This window comes from Papio anubis, chromosome 15 (assembly GCF_008728515.1).
Source record: "Papio anubis isolate 15944 chromosome 15, Panubis1.0, whole genome shotgun sequence".
Lineage (NCBI taxonomy): Eukaryota > Metazoa > Chordata > Mammalia > Primates > Cercopithecidae > Papio > Papio anubis.
The window spans coordinates 23,737,040-23,760,941 of NC_044990.1; the positions used below are offsets into that span (position 1 = coordinate 23,737,040).

The window sequence follows — 23,902 nt, forward strand, 5'->3', positions numbered from 1 at the left end:
TAGTGTCTATGGTGGAATCAAAAACAACTCTAGATATTCCAAGCAGAAAAGAATGTAATGTAGGGAGCTGGTTACGAATGATTTATGAATACCAAATGGATGGGCTGAAGTTGCAAAAGGGAGAAGAGATCAGGAAGCTGCTGCGGAGGTGCTCCTGCAATACAAAAAAAAGAAGAAAAATCTCCCTCCCTCCCAATTTCATTCTCCTATTGGCAGAACCCCAGCTGGAAACCCTCTAGCAAGGGAATCTTGGAAATGTAGCCTGCAGATCTCCTGCCACCCTGCCCTTAACACCAAGGCTAGAGCTGAAGACTTGTTGCAAAATAACTGGCAAAGTGACCCTTGACCTTTGTGGGTGTTGTACCTTGTTATATTAGCTATTGCTGAGACAAAGCTATCGCAGTGTGCAATGCATTTAAAAACTAAGCACACAGAACATGAAGACAAATCATGATATTTTGAGAGCAAAACGTAAAGGTATTTTGTAGTTTTGCCAAAACTTACTCTTAAAATTATGTACATTCTTTCATCCCCTTAAAATATTTTATCTTGTGTATGCTTCTAGTGTCTATTTATAAATATAGTAGGTACATTTGTCAGTTTATAAAGAGATATATGCGTAGTTCATGCTTTAAGCTTTTTGCTCACAGAGGTGTATAATCAAAGTATAGAGTCAGCTGATGCGTAAGGTTCTTTGCAACTCCCTCCAACTTTGATTCCAAGTAAGGGTGACTCTGTATGTGTGTTCTGGTTGACTTTGTGAACATCGCATCTAGCCTATGTAAATTTCATAGCATTCTTTTATGTATTCCATGGCCTCTTATAACCTTTCTCATAAGGAATTCCTTCTCTTCTCATAAGGAATCATGTCCTCTGTTGTCTAGACATTTGTTTTCAATGTTGCTGTATGCTAGAATCACCTGGGAAGCTTTTAAAGCAGAAAAATAGGCCAGGTGCAGTGGCTCATGCCTGTAATCCCAGCATTAGGGAGGCCGAGGCAGGTGGATTACCTGAGGGCATAAGTTCGAGACCAGCCTGACCAACCTGGTGAAACCCCATGTCTACTAAAACTACAAAATTAGCCGGGTATGGTGGCACATGCCTATAATCCCAGCTACTTGGGAGGCTGAGGCAGGAGAATTGCTTGAACCCAGGAGGCGGAGGTTGCAGTGAGCCAAGGTCACGCCTCTGCACTCCAGCCTGGACAACAAGAGCGAAACTCCATCTCAAAAAAAAGAAAAAAAAAATACCCTCAGAAATTGATTTGGTTAATCTAATGGGGAGGCCAGCCATCTTAAGTTTTTAAACTTCTTGGGTAATTCTAGTATACAGCCACTGATCCAAAGAGATGAGAACTTTTTATAGTTCTGCCATCTCCTGTTTAGGGTGTTTAATAATGGTACTTGGGAGGAAACCTCTTTCTAGCAAACCTAGAACTTTTAAAAGGAATTAATATTTTCTTATTTTTGTTAGAATTTCTGCCCCACAATTTGAAAAAATAAGTTTTCTCTCTCTCTCTCTCTCTTCTTTTTTTTTTTAAATTTCTGGTAAAAGCTCTTGGCCAGAAAGAACTTGAAAACCTTAACTATGCTCAGATGGGTAAGAGAGAAAAAAGAAAAGCTTACCTAGTAAACTGGTAAGTTGAGGTAAAGCCCCAGGAACTAGAAAGGAAATTCATTTGCATGCATATATACTCTATTTCCTTCAGTGTGGCAGCGGACTGTTAGTCTGCAGAACTAAGATTTGGGGTTTGAGTGGTTAATCTTTTAAAGTTCTATGCATAAATTTGAATTTTCCTGAATAAAAAGGATGTTTGTAGGACTGTATCATTAGGGCTTTTCAGTAATATTTGCCTGTTATAATATATAGTATAAGTATACTACATGCTTTTTCCGTTTGAATTTGCACACAAAGGACTGACCAATTCTAAAGAAATAATTTCCTCCCAAGAGATAATGACACCCTAGGCAGAAATAGAAGCATTAGTTGAGGGGAGGGGGAATAATCTCTCATAGGGATTTAACATGCAGAACCATGATATTCACAGCTGTCATGCTCACTTCAAAAGTTAAAAGCCTTTACAAAGACTGCCTTGACAAAACAAAGTATTTCTGCAAACAATAATCTAGAAATTTATAGATGTCTGTATTATAAATTTTAATTGGTAGTGGGTGGCATTTATAATTTTAGTCAGTGATTACAGTTCCAGTAATGATGGTTGAACATCTATATACCACATCCACAAAGGATTTTCAACATTTGGTTGCATTTTAGTCAAGAATAGACTGGTGTAGTTGCTCACGCCTGTAATCCCAGCGCTTTCCGAGGCTGAGGCGGGTGGATCACTTGAGTTTGAGACCAGCCTTGAGTTTCAGACCAGCCTGGGCAGTATAGCCAGACCTATCTCTTCAAAAAAAAATTTTTAATTGACTGGGTCTGGTGGCATGTCACTGTTGAAACCAACCTGGCCAACATGGTGAAACCTGTCTCTAATAAAAATACAAAAATTAGCCAGGTAATCTCAGATTGCACACGCCTGTAATCTCAGCTATTCAAGAGGCTGAGGCAGGAGGATCACTTGAACATGGGAGGCGGAGGCTGCGGTGAGGTTAGATTGCACCACTGCACTCCAGCCTGGGCAGTAGAGTGAGACCCCATCTCAAAAAAAAAAAAAGGTTGGGGGGCCAGGCACGGTGGCTCAAGCCAATAATCCCAGCACTTTGGGAAGCCGTGGTGGGCGGATCATGAGGTCAGGAGATCAAGACCATCCTGGCTAACATGGTGAAACCCTTTCTCTACTAAAAATACAAAAAATTAGCCAGGTGTGGTGGCACGCGTCTGTAGTCCCAGCTACTTGGGAGGCTGAGGCAGGATAATCACTTGAACCTGGGAGGCTGAAGTTGCAGAGAGCCAAGATTGCACCACTGCACTCCAGCCTGGGCGACAAAGCAAGACTCCATCTCAAAAAAAAAAAAACAATAATTTGTGTTCTGTTGTGAAAATTAATTGTATATGATGGATATTTTGGTAAAAATTTGTAACTGAAGACTAAAGTGCTTTCTGAATTGACATTTATTTCTGTACAGGCAGTTGCACAGTGGTCTGTGATCATTGGATAGAAGATTGGTAATTAAAATTCACACAATATAAAAGCTGTTTCTACTCCAGTCTTACTAAGATTTTTAGTGGCTGCCAACAAGTTAGATATCTGACTGCTTTAATATCATTTCCTTACAGTGCCTGAGCTCCACTGAGAAACAAAATGCCCAAAAGACAAAGAGCTAAAAAGAGAAGAAATAACATTATCTCAAAACTGCAATCTTCTCCTAAAGAGAATAGTTCATATCATTGGTAGTTTATTTGTACAGTTAAGTTTATTTGTAGTGTCAAGTTGTGAATATAGTATTAAGATTATCATTTCTGCACTGTTTAATTTTAAAAAATTACCTCAGTGACCTTGGTTTTGTCCTAACTATAAGTTTATTAACAACTTAATGGCCATGGAAATCATTTAAATCCCCTTTGATAATTACACATACACTGAAACTACTTATCTGATACCACAGAGCAGAATTTGGGTTATGAGCCTATCTTAGACATTATCAAAAAAAAATTTAATGGCTGGTTGCAGTGGGTCATGCCTGTAATTCTAGCACTTTAGGATGTCAAGGTTAGAAGATCAGTTGAGGCCAGGAGTTTGCGACCAGCCTGGGCAGTATAGCCAGACCCTATCTCTTCAAAAAAATTTTTTTAATTGGCTGGGTTTGGTGTCATACCCCTGTAGTTCCAGCTAGTTGGGAGGCTGAGGCAGGAGAATAATTTGATCCCAGGAGGTTGAGGCTGCAATGAGCTATGATCACACCACTGCACTCTAGCCTGGGCGACAGAGTGAGATCCTATCTCTAAAATTAATTAGTTAACTAATTAAATTAAAACAATAATATTTTTGTAGTACAGTATTAGTTAAATCTGTATTTTATTTTTGAGACAGGGTGTCACTCTGTTGCCCAGACTGGAGTGCATTGGTGCATTCTGAGCTCACTGCAGCTCCTGTCTCCTGGGCTCAAGTGATCCTCCCACTTCAGCCTCCCAAAGAGCTGGGACTACAGGTGAGTGCCACCACGCCTGGCTAATTTTTGTAATTTTTGTAGAGGCTGGGTTTTGCCATGTTGCCCAGGCTGGTCTTGAACTCCTGAGCTCAAGCAATCCACCCACCCTGGCCTCCCAAAGTGCTGGGATTACAGGTGTGAGCCACTGCGCCTGGCCTAATCTTTATTTTGTTATTTATTTATTTTCTTAGAGACAGAATCTCACTCTGTTGCCTAGGCTGGAGTGCATGAGTGGCATGCTCATAGCTCATTACAACCTCAACTTCTTGGGCTCAAGTAATCCTCCTGCCTTAGCCTCCTGAGTAGCTGGAACTACAGGCTTGTTCATGGCTAATTTTGTAGCGATGGGTCTCACTTTATTGCCCAGGCTAGTCTCAAACTCTTGGTCTCAAGTGATCCTCCCATCTTGGCCTGGCAGAGCACTGGGATTACAGGTGTGAGCCACCATGTGTGGCCATAAATTTTGTTTTAAAACAATCTTCTATAAATTATCCCATAGTTAAACAGGCCCTGAGGACATTAAAGAGATGTTCCGTTTTTATTTATTTATTTTTATTTATTTATCTATTTTTGAGATGGAGTCTTGCTCTGTTGCCCAGGCTGGAGTGCAGTGGAGCGATCTCGGCTCACTTCAAGCCCCACCTCCTGGGTTCACGCCATTCTCCTGCCTCAGCCTCCCGAGTAGCTGGGACTACAGGCACCTGCCACCACACCCAGCTAATATTTTTTGTATTTTTAGTAGAGACGGGATTTCACCGTGTTAGCCAGGATAATCTTGATCTCCCTACCTCGTGATCCGCCTGCCTCGCCCTCCCAAAGTGCTGGGATTACAGGCTTGAGCCACCGTGCCCGGCCCTGTTTTTATTTTTAAATAAATTTAAATAAATGTGGGATTAATTTTAAAGTACTTAAATTTCTCTAATAAGAATGTTTCTGTTTTGTTATTGCTATCGTTGTTTTGTATGTCTGAGTTTTCAGACTACTTTTTTTTTTTTTTTTTGAGACAGAGTCTTGCTCTGTGACCAAGACTGGAGCGCAGTGGTGCGATCTCGGCTCTCTGCAGGCTCCGCCTCCCGGGTTCACACCATTCTCCTGCCTTAGCCTCCCAAGTAGATAGGACTACAGGTCCCCGCCACCATGCCCGGCTAATTTTTTGTATTTTTAGTAGAGACAGGGTTTTACCGTGTAGCCAGGATGGTCTCGATCTCCTGACCTCGTGATCCACCCACCTCGGCCTCCCCAAGTGCTGGGATTACAGGCCTGAGCCACCACGCCCAGCCTTCAGACTACATTTTTAAGAGTTTTTGTTTACTACAGATTGTATCGTCAGGGTACCTTGAAACTATGCTTCTGCGTGGCTATCCTCAAGCTCTGGGCTCGAATAAACTGTACAGTTATTTTCTGAATCTCATTACTTAAGATTGACATATACCTGTCAAGGACAGTAACTACCATGGTTTCCAGTGCTTTGATGATACCAAACACCTTGCATCTGAGGTTTTATGTTGTTGGAGCATTCATTGTATCCCTGGGGATTGCAGCTCTCTCTAAGTTTGCTGTGGTGAACCAAGAAATAAGGCATATGCAGATTTCTGCAGAAATTAGGATTCCATGAAAGATATTGAGGCCATGAGGAAGGCTGGTATCTTTGAGTGCAAAGTGGTTTGGGAATATAAAAAATTTGCTTGGATTGAATCACATGGAAGTTTGTCACTGACTTGTGTTCAGGAACTATGAAACATGAATATGTAGGCTGAGAAAGAGTTTATCTTGATAAGTAAACAATTAAGAAATATTTTGGAGTGTAAAAAAAAAAAGTTTTTGTTTACTAGGCAAGTGTAGAGGTAGGCTGCAGTACCCCCAGGAATTAAACCAGTGATGTACATGGTTAGCACAGAAAGATAAGCATATATTTTTAGTCTGTTTTTCTAGTTTTAACATTAACTTCAATTTGAGATTGAAGCATGTAAACCATTATTTTTTTTCTTTTTTTTTTTTTGAGACAGAGTCACTCTGTTGCTAAGACTGGAGTGTAGTGGCACAATCTTGGCTTACTGCAACCTCCATCTCCTGGATTCAAGCGATTCTGCTGCCTCAGCCTCAGAATCTGTAGCTGGGAATACAGGCGTGTGCCACCACGCCCAGCTAATTTTTTTGTATTTTTAGCAGAGACTTGGCCATGCTGGTCTTGAACTCCTGACCTCAAACAATCCGCCTGCTTTGTCCTCTCAAAGTGCTGGGATTATAGGAGTGAGCCATCGCGCCTGGCCCCGTGATTTTTTGAAAAATCTGGGTAGAATTCGGTAATTTTCTTACTATTCATTAACATTACTAATTACAACTTAATCTGACCCTTACTCTTATCCCTAGTATTGATTTTAAAGTTCTTTTCTAATTCTTAATTTGTACCTTTGATTCAGGTCCTCTTGCATCTGACACGTGACTCTGGGTTGGGACAGTTTGACAACAACATTTAAAAAGTTTTCTCTCCACAGCCAACTAGAATGTGTGCCCTCTGTAAAGTAGGTCATCTTGCTTTACCAGTGGGCTTATTTGAAAACATTTTTCTTGTTAAACTTCCTAGCTTCTCCAGTGATTTTACACAACAGCCTACTGAAGGTAGAAACAGTATATCATCAGTTCTCTTTGCTATTTCCTGAATTTAACTTGAGACTGAGGCCAGGCATGGTGGGTCGTGCCTGCAATCCCAGCACTTTGGGAGACTGAGGCGGGCGGATCACGAGGTTAGGAGTTCAAGACCAGCCTGGCCAACATAGTGAAACCCCGTCTCTACTAAAAATACAAAAGTTAGCCAGGCATGGTCGGGCACACCTGTAATCCCAGCTACTCCAGAGGCTGAGGCAGGAGAATGGCTTGAACTGAGGAGGTGGAGGTTGTGGTGAGCCGAGATTGCACCACTGCACTCCAGTCTGGGCAACAGAGCAAGACTCCATCTCAAAAAAAAAAAAAAAAAAATTTGAAACTGGCTGGATTTCAGTCTTCCCCAACAATACAATCTATGTCATTCATTTGCATTTTTTTTTCAGCATGATGATCTTGTCCTAGGTAGCTCTTTGTCCATTACTGCATTTAAAACGTTCAAGGCCCTCCCCTCTCTAATCATTGTAATCCATGTAAAGCCATTTTAGAAAGAGAAGGCTGTCTTACTGTCTCCATATCTTAGCACACCCATATCTCAGCACAATGCCTAGCATATCGTCATGCTTAATCTGCTGAAGCTCAGTGGAGTTGGAATTTTATTCCCAGTTCGTACATATCAAAAAATGAAGATCGAGTCCTTTCCCTTTGTCTCACTCCTACCTTTATTTAACTAAAAAGTAGATACTCAAGGTTGTCAGAGTTACCTTTTACCACTAATTTGACAGTCTCTCATAAGATGTATTTTTAGTTTTAATATCAATAAATCAGTAGAAACTAAATGTTATCCTTTATAACAAATCCTTATTGTTAAAATAGAGTAAGCCTAACTACCTGAGGCTGAAATTTATGGAACAATTTATTTGTAAGTTTTGAAATGTATTTCATTGTTTTTGAAGCTAGTCCCCAGATTATAATTATTCCAGCTGACACACAGGACATTATTCTCTGGCAGTTTCCACCCAGCTTATTGATGCTTTCTTCACCAGGTTGGCCCCTTCAACGAGTTTCTGATGGTTTATACAAGTGAAGTGTTCCTAAAAACAAACAAACAAATGTCTCAATTAACTAAGTAATTGAACAGAGCTTGCATATTTTCAGTAAAAAGAGTAATGTTTTACAAATGAACAGTTCTAGGATGGTAACAGTAGGAGGGAACTTCTTCATTGTGTTAGTACCACTGCTTTTTAAGCTGGCATGCATGGAGGTACACAAAACTACAAGATAAACATAACACATGGTCATTTTTATTTGGACAGGAGATACTCTGTTTTTTATTTCCATGTTAAAAATAAAGATGTATTATACAGGTCAATTTAGAGGTCACATGAAGTTTTAAATGGGAATTTCAGAAAAATGTTTTGCTTGTGCCTGAGGTGATAAGTATATACTTAGTCCTTTCTCTTGTTAAACTAACTTTATTGTATGGGAAGAGAAACAGGTTCAAGGAGGTTGCACAGGGTCAGGATGAGAAAAGGTCCATGTCCTTTTCTTTTTACCAATGCTTCCCGAACTTTTCACTCCGTAAAGAACCTGTTCTGGCCGGGCGCGGTGGCTCAAGCCTGTAATCCCAGCACTTCGGGAGGCCGAGACGGGCGGATCACGAGGTCAGGAGATCGAGACCATCCTGGCTAACGCGGTGAAACCCCATCTCTACTAAAAATTACAAAAAACTAGCCGGGCGAGGTGGCGGGTGCCTGTAGTCCCAGCTACTCGGGAGGCTGAGGCAGGAGAATGGCATGAACCCGGGAGGCGGAGCTTGCAGTGAGCCGAGATCCGGCCACTGCACTCCAGCCTGGGTGACAGAGCAAGACTCCGTCTCAAAAAGAAAAAAAAAAAAGAACCTGTTCTATGATCTGCCTGCCTCCAAGAACCCCACGTTTGAAAGATGTGACCTACGACACTGCATCTGTTCAATAAACTGTTTTACTGTTAATCAAAAACCAAAGAACTACAAGTTAGAGTTTTCGATCAACACAAGCTAACCAGTTAACCACACTGAATTGATATAATTTTGGCAAAAGGCCTTTTTGGGGGGAAATGGGCACATTACGCGTTACATAAAACTTGAGGGGATAATGAAAGTGACTGGAATTATTACTAATTTAGAGCCTTAAAGATATGGGGACCCCTAGGAGTAACAGGTCCCAGGTTCTGAAGTACTGTTCAGAGGCCTGCTGCCTCGAAACTTAAAATCTAGTCATTAATGAATGATTAAAAAGAGAATGCCTGGGCAAGTGTGGTGTCTCACACCTGATATCCCGACACTTTGGGAGGCTGAGGCGGGTGGATCACCTGAGGTCAGGAGTTCCAGGCCACTCTGGCCAACATGATGAAACCCCGTGTCTACCAAAAATACAAAAAATTAGCCGGGCATGGTGGCGGGTGCCTGTAGTCCCAGCTACTCAGGAGGCTGAGGCAGGAGAATGGCGTGAAGCCGGGAGGCGGAGCTTGCAGTGAGCCGAGATCGCGCCACTGCCCTCCAGCCTGAGCGACAGAGCGAGAGACTGTCTCAAAAAAAAAAAAAAAAAAATACAAAAAATCAGCCAGGTGTGGTGGCGGGCACCTATAATCCCAGCTACTTGGGAGGCTGAGGCAAGAGAATCGCTTGAACCCAGGAGGCAGAGGTTACAGTGAGCTGAGATCATGCCACTGCACTCCAGCCTGGGCAACAAGAGCAAAACTCTGTCTCAAAAAAAAAAGAGAGAGAGAGAGAATACCTGTGTTTCAGAGTGAGCATGTTGAATTGATGCTTTTATTTCCTTTGCTGTTTGCATATAGATTGAATATGAAAGGAAAAAGAAAGAAGACGGAAAGCGAGCTCGAGCTGATAAACAACATGTTTTAGACATGCTATTTTCAGCCTTTGAGAAACATCAGTACTATAATCTTAAGGACTTGGTGGACATCACAAAACAACCTGTGGTATGTATATGTTCATACTCATCCTTTGAATATGCCCTCCTTCATTAACATGACATTACTGAAAGTGTATCATACATGGTTTCATTCATATTTACCTATGCTAATGACAAATTTTATGACAACAGTCAGAAAAGATGCCTTAATGCAGCCATTTTTTGGTAACATCAGTTTTTATTTTAGATTTTAGTGCACTTAATATCAACAATTCTTTATGAAGAAAAGAAGTTGTCCTCGTGTTCATTTATTCTTGACATTAAGCCTGAAATCTGTTGATAGCATTTCTGGTCTTTATTTTGTTTCCCTGTCTTCCTCTGAAAAAGCTTAACTCCTTCCCTTTTTTTGGAAAATGTGCCTCATAGAAGAATCACATTCTTGAAAGAACTATACTGTTTTGTCATTGTGGGAGGGTTTATCCCTGTCTTGTGGATTGTTCTCTGTGGATTTTTTTTTTTTTTTAATTAGAATCTAAGTAGGTCCTTTTAAACCTGAGCTGAACTGCACTTCATTATGCTTGCAGAGATTGTGATTAGGTTGGCCTGTTCCCCATTTTTAAGGACAAATTTAACAAATTGGTATTTTAGAAAGTTTATCTTTGTTTTATAAATAGTCATTTTTATCTCTTCTCTAGGCTTTTGTGCATTTACTAGTAATTTGCATTAATAATCCATTTAAAATGATAGTAACAATAAGAAATCCAAATTCTTTCTCTAGTCTTTGAGTCACATTGTTTTCCATTTAACTTTCTCCACCGTATGTTACCACAGTATCAGATTAAGTATTTACTTATAGGTTTCAGAAAATTGAATGGAAACTCTTTTTATCTCATTTGCTTTACCATTTTGTCCACTCTGCCAGTATACTCAAGAATATGTTGATTCTTGCTGCTCCATTTATTTGATTCAGAATATGTAACAAAATAACCAATTTTTTAAAAATCTTAACATAACCAAATAACCTATTTGTGAAATAACTTGATTTTTTAAAATTTATACAAAGCTTTAGGAAATTAGTTATGAAATTTTAGTGTTCATTATACAGTTTCTTCTGCAGAGATTTCTTTACCATTGTACATCAACCTTTCACTTTTTGTTAAAAAATTTAAATTCCAAAAGATTTACTTTTTAATCAGAAGAAAGTGTTCATGGTGCAGTATTATCAATTCATCCCAATGACTTCACTCCCTTTGGCATCAAAGCCTTAGAAACAGCATTCTAAGCTAGATTAAAAAATTTTTTTGAAATACACTAATTCATTAGCCAAGCTGTGTTTCTTCTGTTTTAATGAAATTTATCTTTGTGTGTGTATATGTATATATACATCTGTATGTAAAGACCATTCCAGAAACTCTGAAAACAGACAAGAGATTCTCATGGAATTAAACACAAAAAATTAGATATGGAAAATAATCACTTGTAGAGGGGCATTCAGATGATTAGGGAAAAGTTTCTTTGCCTTCACATGGGATATAAGGTTTATTCATTTTGCATCAAAGAAAAAGGATTACTAGTATGTCTTTTGGTTTTGGTTAAGATATTTTTTATGGCCGGGCGCGGTGGCTCAAGCCTGTAATCCCAGCACTTTGGGAGGCCGAGGCGGGTGGATCACGAGGTCAGGAGATCGAGACCATCCTGGCTAACATGGTGAAACCCCGTCTCTACTAAAAATACAAAAAACTAGCCGGGCGTGGTGGCGGGCGCCTGTAGTCCCAGCTACTCGGAGGCTGAGGCGGGAGAATGGCGTGAGCCCGGGAGGTGGAGCTTGCAGTGAGCCGAGATCGCGCCACTGCACTCCAGCCTGGGCGACAGAGCGAGACTCCGTCTCAAAAAAAAAAAAAAAAAAAAAAGATATTTTTTATATGGTAGTACTCAGTGAATCTCTTACAACAGAACTTCTTAATTCCTAACCAGTGGGTGGACTTCAGGGGATCCATTAAGTTCCTGAATATCCTGAATATGTGCAAAAATATATGGATTTTTCTGGGGAACATATCATCCATAGTTTGTATCAAATTCTCATACAAGCCACTGATATTGAAACTAACTTTTTAAATAATAGTTTTATTATTTAGAGACTAAATTGCCTCAATAAACATAAGATTCTTGAAGGCAGAGTTGTGTGCTATTCCTGTCCCTAAATATTCATATACCCCATAGTGTAAAATATGGTAAAAATTCAGTAAATATCTCATGAATTGATTTGAAAAAAGAAAGTCCTCAGTCTCCAAGGGCCCACCATATTTTCTTCAGATGGATTTTGGCAGGCCTCTCACGTCATTTATAGTGAAGTTGGGGGAAAGAGTGCCAAGAAAGTGTGGAATGCCTTCCCCAGGCTGGGTGTAGGCCAGAGGTAGGGTTACCTCCACCTAGAGGAGAGGGCAGGAAGTGGTCAGCATGGATTCCAGTCCATTGACTGGGAAAGAAAATTGCCAAAGCCTAGCTCTCCCCCAAGTAGGCAACTATCCCCCTTTAGAAGGATCCCAGGACATAAGTGAATCTGTACTAATGGTCATCAGTACCCAAGAGACTTGAGGAATCTATTCTAGCATGAAGATCTGTGGTCCAGGAAAAGGGATGTCCTGGTATAATAGAAAGAACCCTGGATTTGGAGTATGAGATCTCAATTCAAGTCCCGGCTCTACCATTTAGCCAAATAGTCCTGGACAAAGTACTTAAATACATTTAATACATTACTTATATATTTAATATTTAGTTCACTTAACATATGTAATAATATAAAATTTGCCAGTATGTTCAAATTATAATTTTTTTTTGCGGGGGAGGGGGTTGGTTGTTTGTTTTTGAGATGGAATTTTGCTCTTGTTGCCCAGGCTGGAGTACAATGGCACAATCTCTGCTCACTGCAACTGCCACCTGCCAGGTTCAAGCGATTCTCCTGCCTCAGCCTCCTGAGTAGCTGGGATTATAGGCACCCACCACCACACCTGGCTAATTTTTGTATTTTTAGTAGAGACGACGTTTCACCATGTTGGCCAGGCTGGTCTTGAACTCCTGACCTCAGGTGATCTACATGCCTCAGCCTCCCAAAGTGCTGAGATTACCCGTGAGCTACTGTTCCTGGCTAAAACCTTCATTTCTATAAGCAAAATTATTGGCTAGAGAAACTGTGCTTAGGTCCCGTCTTTTTCTCTCATTTGCCAGTATGTGGCTTACTTACATAAGCAACTAGAAAGAGTGAAAGTTACTCATCGAGGGCCGGGCGCGGTGATTCACGCCTGTAATCCTAGCAATTTGGGAGCCGAGGTGGGCAGATCACAAAGTCAGGAGATCGAGACCATCCTGGCTAACATGGTGAAACCCTGTCTCTACTAAAAATACAAAAAATTAGCTGGGCATGATGGCGGGTGCCTGTAGTCCCAACTACTCAGGAGGCTGAGGCAGGAGAATGGCGTGAACCCAGGAGGTGGAACTTGCAGTGAGCCAAGATTGTGCCACTGCACTTCCAGCCTGGGTGGCAGAGGTGAGACTCAGTCTCAAAAAAAAAAAGGAAGTTACTCATCAAGGAGGCCAAGCTGTGGTAACTGATGTAAAGTCAGGGACATAGTATCCATTTAAAGAGATATTATCTTAGTCTGTTTTTTGTTACTTATGATAGAATACCTGAAGCTGGGCAATTTTAAAGCAAAAGAATTTGTTTCTTAAAATTTTGGAGGCTAAGAAGTCCTGGGTCAAAGGACCACATCTGGTAAGAGGCTTTTGCTGGTGGGGACTCTGCAGAGCCCTGAGGCAGCACAGGACATCACATAGTGAGGAGGCTGAGTGTGCCAGCTCAGGTCTCTCTTCCTCTTCCTCTTCCTCTTCCTCTTTTTATAAATCCACCAATCCCACTCCCATGATAACCCATTAATCTATGAATGGGCAGAACCCCCATGACCTAGTCACCTCTCAAAGGCCCAGTTCTTACTACTGCCACATTGGGAATTAAGTTTAACGTGAGTGTTAGAAGGGACAGATATACAAACCATACCAGATATTTTTATAGGGTTTAACTTCTGGATTTTTCCCCCTTAAAAATAGAAGATTTCAGGAGGCCTGTTATTTCTCCTGGTACTCTGGTTTTTAACCTTGAATGGGTTATGTCTAGCTTTTTTCACATTTTGTTTTATCTGTCAAATAGAAGCATTTACAGCATTTCCTTTGAAGATACAAATCATGAAAAACTTTTATCTAATTGCTCCCTTTGAAACACCAAACTGCCAATACCACTTTGAGCTTCAACACTCTGTTTTCTGTCTAACAGTGTTCATTTACCAGTGTTCCTCTACAGCATACTTGTATTAAAAAGTGTCATTGAAAACTAGCCCTGATTAGAACTGGACCACTTAATTTCCTTTTGCACCACCTACCCAATTTCAGTTCAGGATTCAGAAAAGTTTATTTTTATTTTTGTTTTTATTTCTTTTCTTTTATTTATTTATTTTTATTTATTTTTTATTTTTTTTGAGATAGTCTTGCTCTGTTGCCCAGGCTAGAGTGCAGTGGTACAATCTCGGATCACTGCAACCTCCACCTCCCAGTTCAGGCAATTCTTCTGCCTCAGCCTTCCGAGTAGCTGGGATTACAGGCGCCCACCACCACACCCAGCTAATTTTTTTTTTTTTTTCTTTCTTGAGACAGAGTCTTGCTCTGTCCTCAAGCTTGAGTGCAGTGGCACGATCTCAGCTCACTGCAACCTCCGCCTCCCGGGTTCAAGAAATTCTCCTGCCTCAGCGCCCCCAAGTAGGTGGGACTACAGACATGCACCACCATGCCTGGCTAATATTTGTATTTTTTAGTAGAGACGGGGTTTTGCCATGTTGGCCAGGTTGGTCTCAAACTCCTGACCTCAGGTGATCTGCCCATCAGGCAGGCTGCTTTCTAATTTCTATATTATTAAGAATCATCATCATTAATCCTAAACCAGGTATGTAGAATATGTAGAGTGTAGAATTTAAGCTTTATCTTAGTTCAGTTTCTACTCCAAAAGGAAAAATAGGTGTTTTTAATGTTTGAAGCTTATTCTCAAATTTACTACTACTTAATAAGTGCTGTTTTTATTATAATGCTTTGCACTGACATATATTCACTTGGTTCCTTTTTTCTTTTCATTTTTCCTATAACTGGAAATTTTTATTTTTAAATTTTTATATTTTTATATTTTAAATATGTATTTTTTTATATTTTAAAAAAAGACAATCAATTTCCCAACAGAGCATATTGATTAATGACAGCCCTCTTTAAGACTGCTTTTAAGAAATAATTATTTGCTAATTTATGAAGTAGAGCCTTAATTAAAAGTTTTAGACTATGAAATGTGATATAAAATAAACTGTCAACTGTGTTGACTATAAGTGGGTGAAATTTAATCACATTTATAAAATTTTAATACTTTCTTTTTGAATAGTGATTTTAATAGAAGGATCAATGATCTACTACCAACTTTATTATGGAACAGTAACATTTCCCCTTTTAACTTCTTATATGGTTTTGTTTTGGCTTTTTTTTTAGAAACAGGGTCTGGACAGGTGAGGTGGTTCATGTGAGTAATCCTAGCACTTTGAGAGGCCGAAGTGAGAGGATTGCTTGAGCTCAGGAGTTCAAGACCAGCCTGGACAACGTAGTGAAACCCCAACTCTACAAAAAATGCAAAAATTAGCTGGGAGCGGTGGTGCACACCTGTAGTCCCAACTACTCTGGAGGCTGAGGTTAGGAGAATTGCTTGAACCCAGGAGGCAGAACTTGCAGTAAGCCAAGATTGTGTCACTCTACTCCAGCCTGGGTGACAGAGCGAGACCCTGTCTCAAAATAAATAAATAATAGAGAGACAGGGTCTCGCTCTGTGACCCAGGCTGGAGTGCTCATAGCTCCATAGCTCATAGCATGATCATAGCTCACTGTCACTTCAACCTTTGGGCTCAAGCAGTTCTTCCACCTCAGCCTCTTGAGTAGTTACGACTACAGCCATGCCCCACCACACCTGGCTGATTTTTTTTTTTGAGACAGAGTGTCACTATGTCGCCCAGGCTGGAGTGCAGTGGCGCAATCTCGGCTCACTGCAGCCTCCGCCTCCCGGGATCAAGCAGTTCTCTGCCTCAGCCTCCCGAGTAGCTGGAATTACAGGCACCTGCCACCACGCCTGGCTAATTTTCTTATTTTTTAAGTAGAGACGGGGTTTCACCATCTTGGCCAGGCTGGTCCTGAACTCCTGACCTCGTGATCTACCCACCTCTGCCTCCCAAAGTACCGGGATTACAGACATGAGCCACCATGCCCGGCCCACACCTGGCTAAGTTTCTAAAAAATTTTTGTGGAGACAGAGTCTTACTATGTTGCTTGCTGTGGTCTTGAACTGCTGGCCTCAAGCAGTCCTCCTGCCTCAGCCTCCAGAATTGCTGGGATTGCAAGCATGAGCCACAGCATTTGGCCCTTGTTCGCTTTTTACCTCATCCTGAATGAGGTGAAATTTGGGGTGAATTTAGTAATATAAACAAATGAGTCAGAATTTTATGTAAGATATTATTACATGGATAAGAGCAGTATCTGGGATAGGTACCCAGTAAACAAAGTTTGGTATTTATTTGTATATAGAATTTACATTGAATTTTTAATTAAGCAGTAGGCCACAAAAATTATATTTTCTGAAAAATGCCCTTACCAATAAAATCTCCATACCATCCTTCCAGTCCGGCTTGATTTTAAAGAGAGGTAAAATATATATATATATGCCTTTTTTTTTTTTTTTTGGAGACGGCGTCTTGCTCTGTGGCCCAGGCTGGAGTGCAATGGCACGATCTCGGCTCACTGCAGCCTCCACTTCCCAGGTTCAAGTGATTCTCCTGTCTCAGCCTCCTGAGCAGCTGGGATTATAGGCACCCGCCACCATGCCCGGCTAAAATTTTTAAGCTTATTAACTGTCTGCTGATGGTTTTATTTAATTCCTGAATACACTAGAAAGACTTGGTTTTAGGCTTGCCACCTCTATGGAAATAATTTCCCTCAGGAAAGAAATAATTTTCTTTGTGTTGGGCTCTGCATTTAAGAAAACATTATTCTGTGGTTTTGAATTGGTGTTCAAAGCCTCCCATTTCTCTGTCTGAGCAGGTGGATTCAAATACCAGAGGATAAACCAACTGGCAGAGGACCTTGTAGTGTCAGCACTGGCCTTCTTCAGTTCTGTATTGTGGCATTACAGAGCCATTTCTTCTTTTTGGAATGTCCCAAGACAGCTAATTCAATTATAGATTAACATACAGAGCCAGCCACTGTTTATTGGATATATTACTTTACCCAGATAATTGGATAATAAAAATAGTCATCTTAATCTGTTGTTATAAGCTGAAGTGTCCTCCCTTTTTCCTCTCCATTTAAAACCTTTTATTTTTAGTACAAATTATATATATATATATATATATACACACACACACAAATTTTTTTTATATTTTTATTTTTATTTTTTGAGATGGAGTCTCACTCAGTCACCCAGTCTGGAGTACAGTAGCGCTATCTCAACTCACTGCAACCTCCGCCTCCCAGGTTCAGGCAGTTCTCCTGCCTCAGCCTCCCAAGTAGCTGGGATTACAGGTGCATGCCACCACACCTAGCCAATTTTTTTGTATTTTTAGTAGAGATGGGGTTTCACTGTATTAGCCAGGATGATCTCGATCTCCTGACCACATGATCTGCCCGCCTTGATCACCTAAAGTGTTGGGATTACAGGCGTGAGCCACCGCGCCTGGCCAATTTATACTTTCTTAAAAGTGTATAAGTTCAGGCCAGATGCGTTGGCTCATACCTATAATCCCCAGCACTTTGGGAAGCTAAAGCAGGCAGATCACTTGAGTCCAGGAGTTCGAGACCAGCCCTGGGCAACATGGCAAAATCCCGTCTCCACAAAAAAAACTGAAAAATTAGCCAGGCATGGTGGCGCGTGCCTGTAGTCCCCGGCTACTTGGGAGGCAGAGATTGCAGTGAGCCCGGATCGTGCCAGTGTACCCCAGCCTGAATGACTGGGAGAGGGAGACCCTGTCTCAAAAAAAAAAATTTAAAAAAAAGTATAGTTCAGTGGACTTTAGTATATTCATAGAGTTGTGCAACCAACACCATAATCAATTTTAGAACAGTTCCATCACCCTAAAAAGAAACTTCATACCCATTACTAGTCACTCCTGTCTCTTCTCCATTTCCTTTCTCCATTTCCTTTCTCTCCCCTACAGGGAACCACTAGTGTTACTTTCTGTCTCTATAGATTTTCTCTGGACATTAATATGTATGGATATGTGATCTCTTAAACCTGGCCTCTTTAACTTAGACATAATATTTTTATGTTTTATCCATGTTGTGGCACATACCAGTACAGCTGTCCTCAGTATTCATGAGAGATTGGCTGTGAGACCTTCTGCAAATACTAAAATCCAAGGATGATCAAGTTCTGGATATAAAATGGTGTTTTTTCTTTTTATTATTATTATACTTTAAGTTCTAGGGTACATGTGCACAATGTGCAGGTTTGTTACATATGTATACATGTGCCATGTTGGTGTGCTGCACCCATTAATTCATCATTTACATTAGGTATTTCTCCCAATGCTATCCCTCCCCTCTCCCCCAACCCCATGATAGGCCCCAGTGTGTGATGTTCCCCACCCTGTGTCCAAGTGATCTCATTGTTCAGTTTCCACCTATGAGTGAGAACATGCAGTGTTTGGTTTTCTGTCCTTGTGATAGTTTGCTCAGAATGATGGTTTCCAGCTTCATCCATGTCCCTACAAAGGACATGAACTCATCCTTTTTTATGGCTGCATAGTGTTCCATGGTGTATATGTGCCACATTTTTTAATCCAGTCTGTCAGTGATGGACATTTGGGTTGGTTCCAAGTCTTTGGTATTGTGAATAGTGCCGCAGTAAACATATGTGTGCATGTGTCTTTATAGCAGCATGACTTATAATCCTTTGGGTATACACCCAGTAATGGGATGGCTGGGTCAAATGGTATTTCTAGTTCTAGATCCTTGAGGAATCGCCACACTGTCTTCCACAATCATTGAACTAGTTTATGGTACCACCAACAGTGTAAAAGTGTTCCTATTTCTCCACATCCTCTCCAGCATCTTTTTTTATACATAACCTACATGCATCCTCCAGTATACTTTAAATCTTTAGATTACTTGTAATATATAATACAATGTGAATGCTATGTAAATAATTGTGATACTATATTGCTTAGGGAATAGTGACCCAAAAATGTCTGTATATGTTCAGTACAGATGCATTAAGAAAAGAATCAGAATATTTTTGATCTGCCATTGGTTGAATCCGTGGATGTGTAACCCAAGAATATGGAAGGCTGACTGTACTTCATTTCTTTTTGTTTGCAAATATATATTATAGTGTATATATACCATATTTTGTTTACACATTGGTACATTTGGGTTGGACGTTTGGGTTGTTTCTACTTTGGGGCTATTGTGAATAAGGGTGCTATGAACATTTGTGTACAAATTCCCATGTGAATATATGTTTTCATATCTCTTGGGAGTGGAATTGCTCAGTCACATGGTAGCTTTGTTTAGCCTTCTGAGGAACTGCTAGACTTTTTTTTTTTTTTTTGAGGCAGAGTCTCGCTCTTATCGCACATCCTGGGGTGCAATGGCATGATCTTGGCTCACTGCAACCTCTGCCTCCCGAGTTCAAGCGATTCTTCTGCCTCATCTTCCCAAGTAGCTTGGATTACAGGTGCCCACCACCACACCCGGCAAATATTTTGTATTTTTTTTAATAGAGGCAGGATTTTGCTATGTTGGCCAGGCTGGTCTCAAACTCCTGACCTCAGGTGATCCACCCACCTTGGCCTCCCAAAGTGCTGGGATTATAGGCATGAGCCACCACGCCCAGCCTAATACAATTTAGAAGCATGTCTTTAAACAAAATTAAAAGTTTTGGCCTAAAGAAAGTAAATTTTGTTTATCTGCAATATTCAAACGTGAAACATTTCATCAGTGCCAGACAGAGGAGATGTTACGAACGTGAGATAATTTACTAGCATACAAATATTAACGCAATAATTGCTTTTTCAAGATTTGGATTAAGCAGTAAAGTAGAGCTGGGGGAAAGTGGAGTAGGGTTTGCACCGTGACCATTTCGTCACCCATCTGTATGCTGCTTAGAGTTTTTACAGGGAGGAATGGAGACAGTGGGACCCTGAGTGGAAGATAGGAGGCAGGATCTAGTGGGGAAGAAAAAGTGAAACCAGGAGAAAAGGAGAAGAAAAATGCAGAAATGGTCTGTGTTTCAGAGAAGTCTCCTAGCATCACCTTCCCTGTGAGTGAGTGAAAATGTCTATTGCATTTTCTGTATTAGGCCATTCTTGCATTGCTGTAACAGAATACCCAAGACTGGATAATTTATAAAGAAAAGAGATTTAATTGGCTCATGGTTCTGCAGGCTGTACGGTATGATACTGGCATCTGCTCAGCTTCTGGAGAGGCCACAGGAAACTCAGTCATGGTGGAAGCACGTCACATGGCAAAAGCAGGAGTGAGAGAGCGAGGCAGGACATGCTACACACTTTTAAACGACTAGATGGCAGGAGAACTCACTCACTATCGTGAGGACAGTACCCAGAGGGATGGTGCTAATTCATGAGAGTTCCAACCCGTGATCAAATCACCTCTCACCAGGCCTCACCTCCAACACTGGGGATTACATTTCAATATGAGATTTTGGTGAGGACACACATCCAAACCATATCACATTTGATCACAGTTTCTTCCTAATGTGTAGTTTATATTTTAACAGAAGAATTTTGTGCCTTGAAGTCACTAACATCTTCATCAGTAAGTTTTCGTTCTGTTGATATCTCTTAAAGGAGTTGTAGTCGTTCACAAAAAAATCATGTAAAGATGAAATGATACTTTGAAATTATCACAGAATCGATAATGCCCTTCTTGGGGTTGGATCACTTTATAAAAAGCATATAGTGCATTTCCCCTTGTCGACTGCATTAATCAGTGCCATCATCAGTTTAAGTTTGCATGTTGCATATTCAGTCTCACCATTTTGGGAAGCTTTTGTGACTAGAACCCTAACAGGGTCATATTGTTAACTTACTTAAAGCATTAATCGTTGGTGATCATCTCCCTGTCAAAGGTGTATGTTTTTAATGAACATCTACAAATTTAGATATAATTGATTTATTATTATGCTTATCACTGAAATGCCTGATAAGATGAAATGCAGATTAAGTCCTCCATTTGTTTGACAGAGCAGGAGAGGAAAAGAAGATATGAGAAATGGTAGGGGGTGGAGGGAGGGAAGGAAGGAGCAAAAGACTAAAATAATAGGCTACTGTGCCTTATGACTCTACATAGGTTTGTCTCAGTCTTGGGGGCCAATTAGGAAGTGGATCCATGGACTTCTGGCTTTTTGCCCACTGCAGTTTTAACTTGACCCACAAATGCAAACAAACATCCTAATCACTTGACCTCTTTGGTCAAGTATGTGCCTTGCCATTTCCTTCCAAGAAAGCTGTGATGTTCTATCCCTTATTTCTCTGCATTCAGACTTGCTGTAAATTCTCTCCCACACATCCTTTTGAAGGAGAATTGCTGGACCAGAGCCAGTTTTTTCAGATCTTGTGCTGCAGCTCAGCGCATAGTCTGTAATGAGACATATCCCCAATCCTATGTGACATAAAGGCGATCTACTCACTTCTAGAATCCTTTGTTTCAAATACAGATGGTTAGACAGAAGATTTAATTGGAAAGTCACTCAATGTTTAGAATAAGTAGGAGGAGGAGAACTCCTTTCTGTAGATCTCTACACAGAATTGCTATTCAAGTCAGATAATCAAATATATATCCTCAAAGAAAGTAACATCTCTATGCGCAAATATCTATCCTCAAAGAACGTAACATCTCTGTGCGGGCTGTGTTAGGTGCTCCTTCTCAGTGGTCTCACAATACCCTGTACACATGCCTCTATTGTATTTTCTAATTACCTGCCAATATGCCTTTTTCTTTTCTTTTTTTTTTTTTTTTTTTTTCTTTTGAGATGGAACCTTGCTGTGTTGCCCATGCTGGAGTACAGTGGTGTGATCTCAGCTCACTGCAACCTCCACCTCCCGGGTTTAAATGATTCTCCTGCCTCAGCCTCCTAAATAGCTGGGACTACAGGTGCCTGCTACCACACTCAGCTAATTTTTGTATTTTTAGTAGAGACAAGGTTTCTCCCTGTTGGCCGGCTGGTCTTGAATTCCTGACCTCAGGTCATCCACCCGCCTCAGCCTCCCAAAGTGCTGGGATTACAGGCGTGAGCCACCACGCCCAGCCTAATGTGCCTTTTTCTTTACCCGCATCCTCTATGCTAAACTTAAACTGTGAACTCTGAGAAGGAGGCTGAGTGTCTACCATTCTATTTGGCACATTGTAGATGCTGGAATAAATATTTGAGTGAATATATGAATGTTAAAAAGAGAGATAAGATTACCAAGTAATTTTCAATCCTGGTAGAACCTTTAAAACCTGTTCTTCAGTTGGCTTTGTCACCAACAATATTTTAGCACTAAAATGCAGATTTTAGTAATAAATTACATTCAAATTCACGTAGTACAGTTTAGTCAGTAAACTTTTGTTTCTCAAACTAGATCACGGCTTGAGTTCTAAAAATGAACTAGAATTTGAATGGTCTATTTTTATGGACCTTCTTAGTGATATCCCCCACCACCACCCAGCAATCCTCTTAGCTGCTTTGTCAGTCTTAAGCACACCCTATTCACTTTGCATAACTACACTGAGTCTCTGTGATGTGCACGCAGGCACTATAACAGGAACATGTGGCCGGACGTGGTGGCTCATGCCTGTAATCCTAGCACTTTGGGAGGCCGAGGAGAGTGGATCACGAGGTCAGGAGTTCAAGACCAGCCTGGCCAACATGGAGAAACCCCATCTCTACTAAAAACTCAAAATTAGCCAGGTGTGGTGGCACATGCCTGTAATCCCAGCTACTCGGGAAGCTGAGGCAGGAGAATTGCTTAAACCCAGTAGGCGGAGGTTGTGGTGAGCCAAGATAGCACCATCGCACTCCAGCCTGGGCAACAAGAGTGAAACTCCGTCCCTGTCCCCTACCCGCCCCCCAAAAAAAGGAGCATGTGATTTAAGAGGAGAGCAAGGCATATAAATAAAGGATTATAATATAATAAGAGCTACCATCGAAGATTGTGCAGTGTGAAATGTAAATCTAAGGGAAGGCTGTTAGAGAAAGTTTCTCTGAGAAAGTAACGTTTGGGCCTAGTCTTAAAGAGTGAGGGGTTCAGATGTGAGGAAAGGAGATAAACATAACAAGAAAGGGAAACAACGTGGGAAAAACCCAGAAGCATGCAGATACAGAAATGGGAAGTATGTGTAACGGGGAATGTTGGAAGATGAGGCTAAAGGGAGAAGGCAGACCTGAGTGGATGCCTGAAAGGCGTTTGGAATTTAATGTGTAGCCCCAAAGCGGGAAGTCATTGGAATATTTTAGACAGAGGAAGGACATGTCCTCTCTCTCTTCTCTGTCCATGTCTTCCCTTTAGAGATTTTCCCTTTAGAGACCGTGTTTTTCCCTATTGTCACTACTACTTTCTCTGCTAATGTTTTGTACCTACTTCCCTGCCAAGCTAATTTATTTGATTAGAGTAAAATGGTCTTAGGTTGCAGTTCAGAACATCCTAAAAATCAGGAAGTTTGTGTCTCCTACCCCCTGATCACAGTACATTGTGACCCTGATTGCATTTTGTTGCTTGAGAAATTGACGACAGACCATGATCATCTTATTCCACTCTTATTGTTAAAAAGAAAAAAGAATGACACCTTCGTATATAAAAAGAATTCCATATATTCTGCTAGATTGCCAAAATGAGGGTGGACATGAAAGCAACTTAATCTGTACACTTAAGACTTTCTTAATATTTTGTGTTTAACCCTTTTTAGGCTTTTCATTTTCTGGGCCTAGATTATAAATGAGCACACAAGTCTTGAAGTCAGGAGAGCTTCTTTTCTATGGAGCTGCTAAAATGCTCCTGGCAATTGTTCTTTTCATTTTTGACCCATTGCAGTGCATCCACAATTGTATGGTTGTTTGTGCAACATCGTCTTAGCCAGTCTCATAATAAACCATTCTTTGGAATTTTACAAAGATATCATTCTTGGCACCTAAACAGAGAATCATTTGTGCCTAAC

At 40.7% G+C, this 23,902-nt stretch overlaps 1 protein-coding gene across 2 annotated transcripts in view; it reads left to right on the forward strand.

Moving 5' to 3' along the window:
* Positions 1-23,902, forward strand: part of GTF2F2 (general transcription factor IIF subunit 2) — a 169,966-nt gene that overhangs the window by 142,977 nt on the left and 3,087 nt on the right. For both annotated transcript variants that reach the window (XM_021929602.2, XM_003913831.5), the window contains exon 7: positions 9,549-9,692. In XM_021929602.2, coding sequence (XP_021785294.1) covers positions 9,549-9,692 — 144 coding nt within the window. The remainder of the gene's footprint in view (positions 1-9,548; positions 9,693-23,902) is intronic.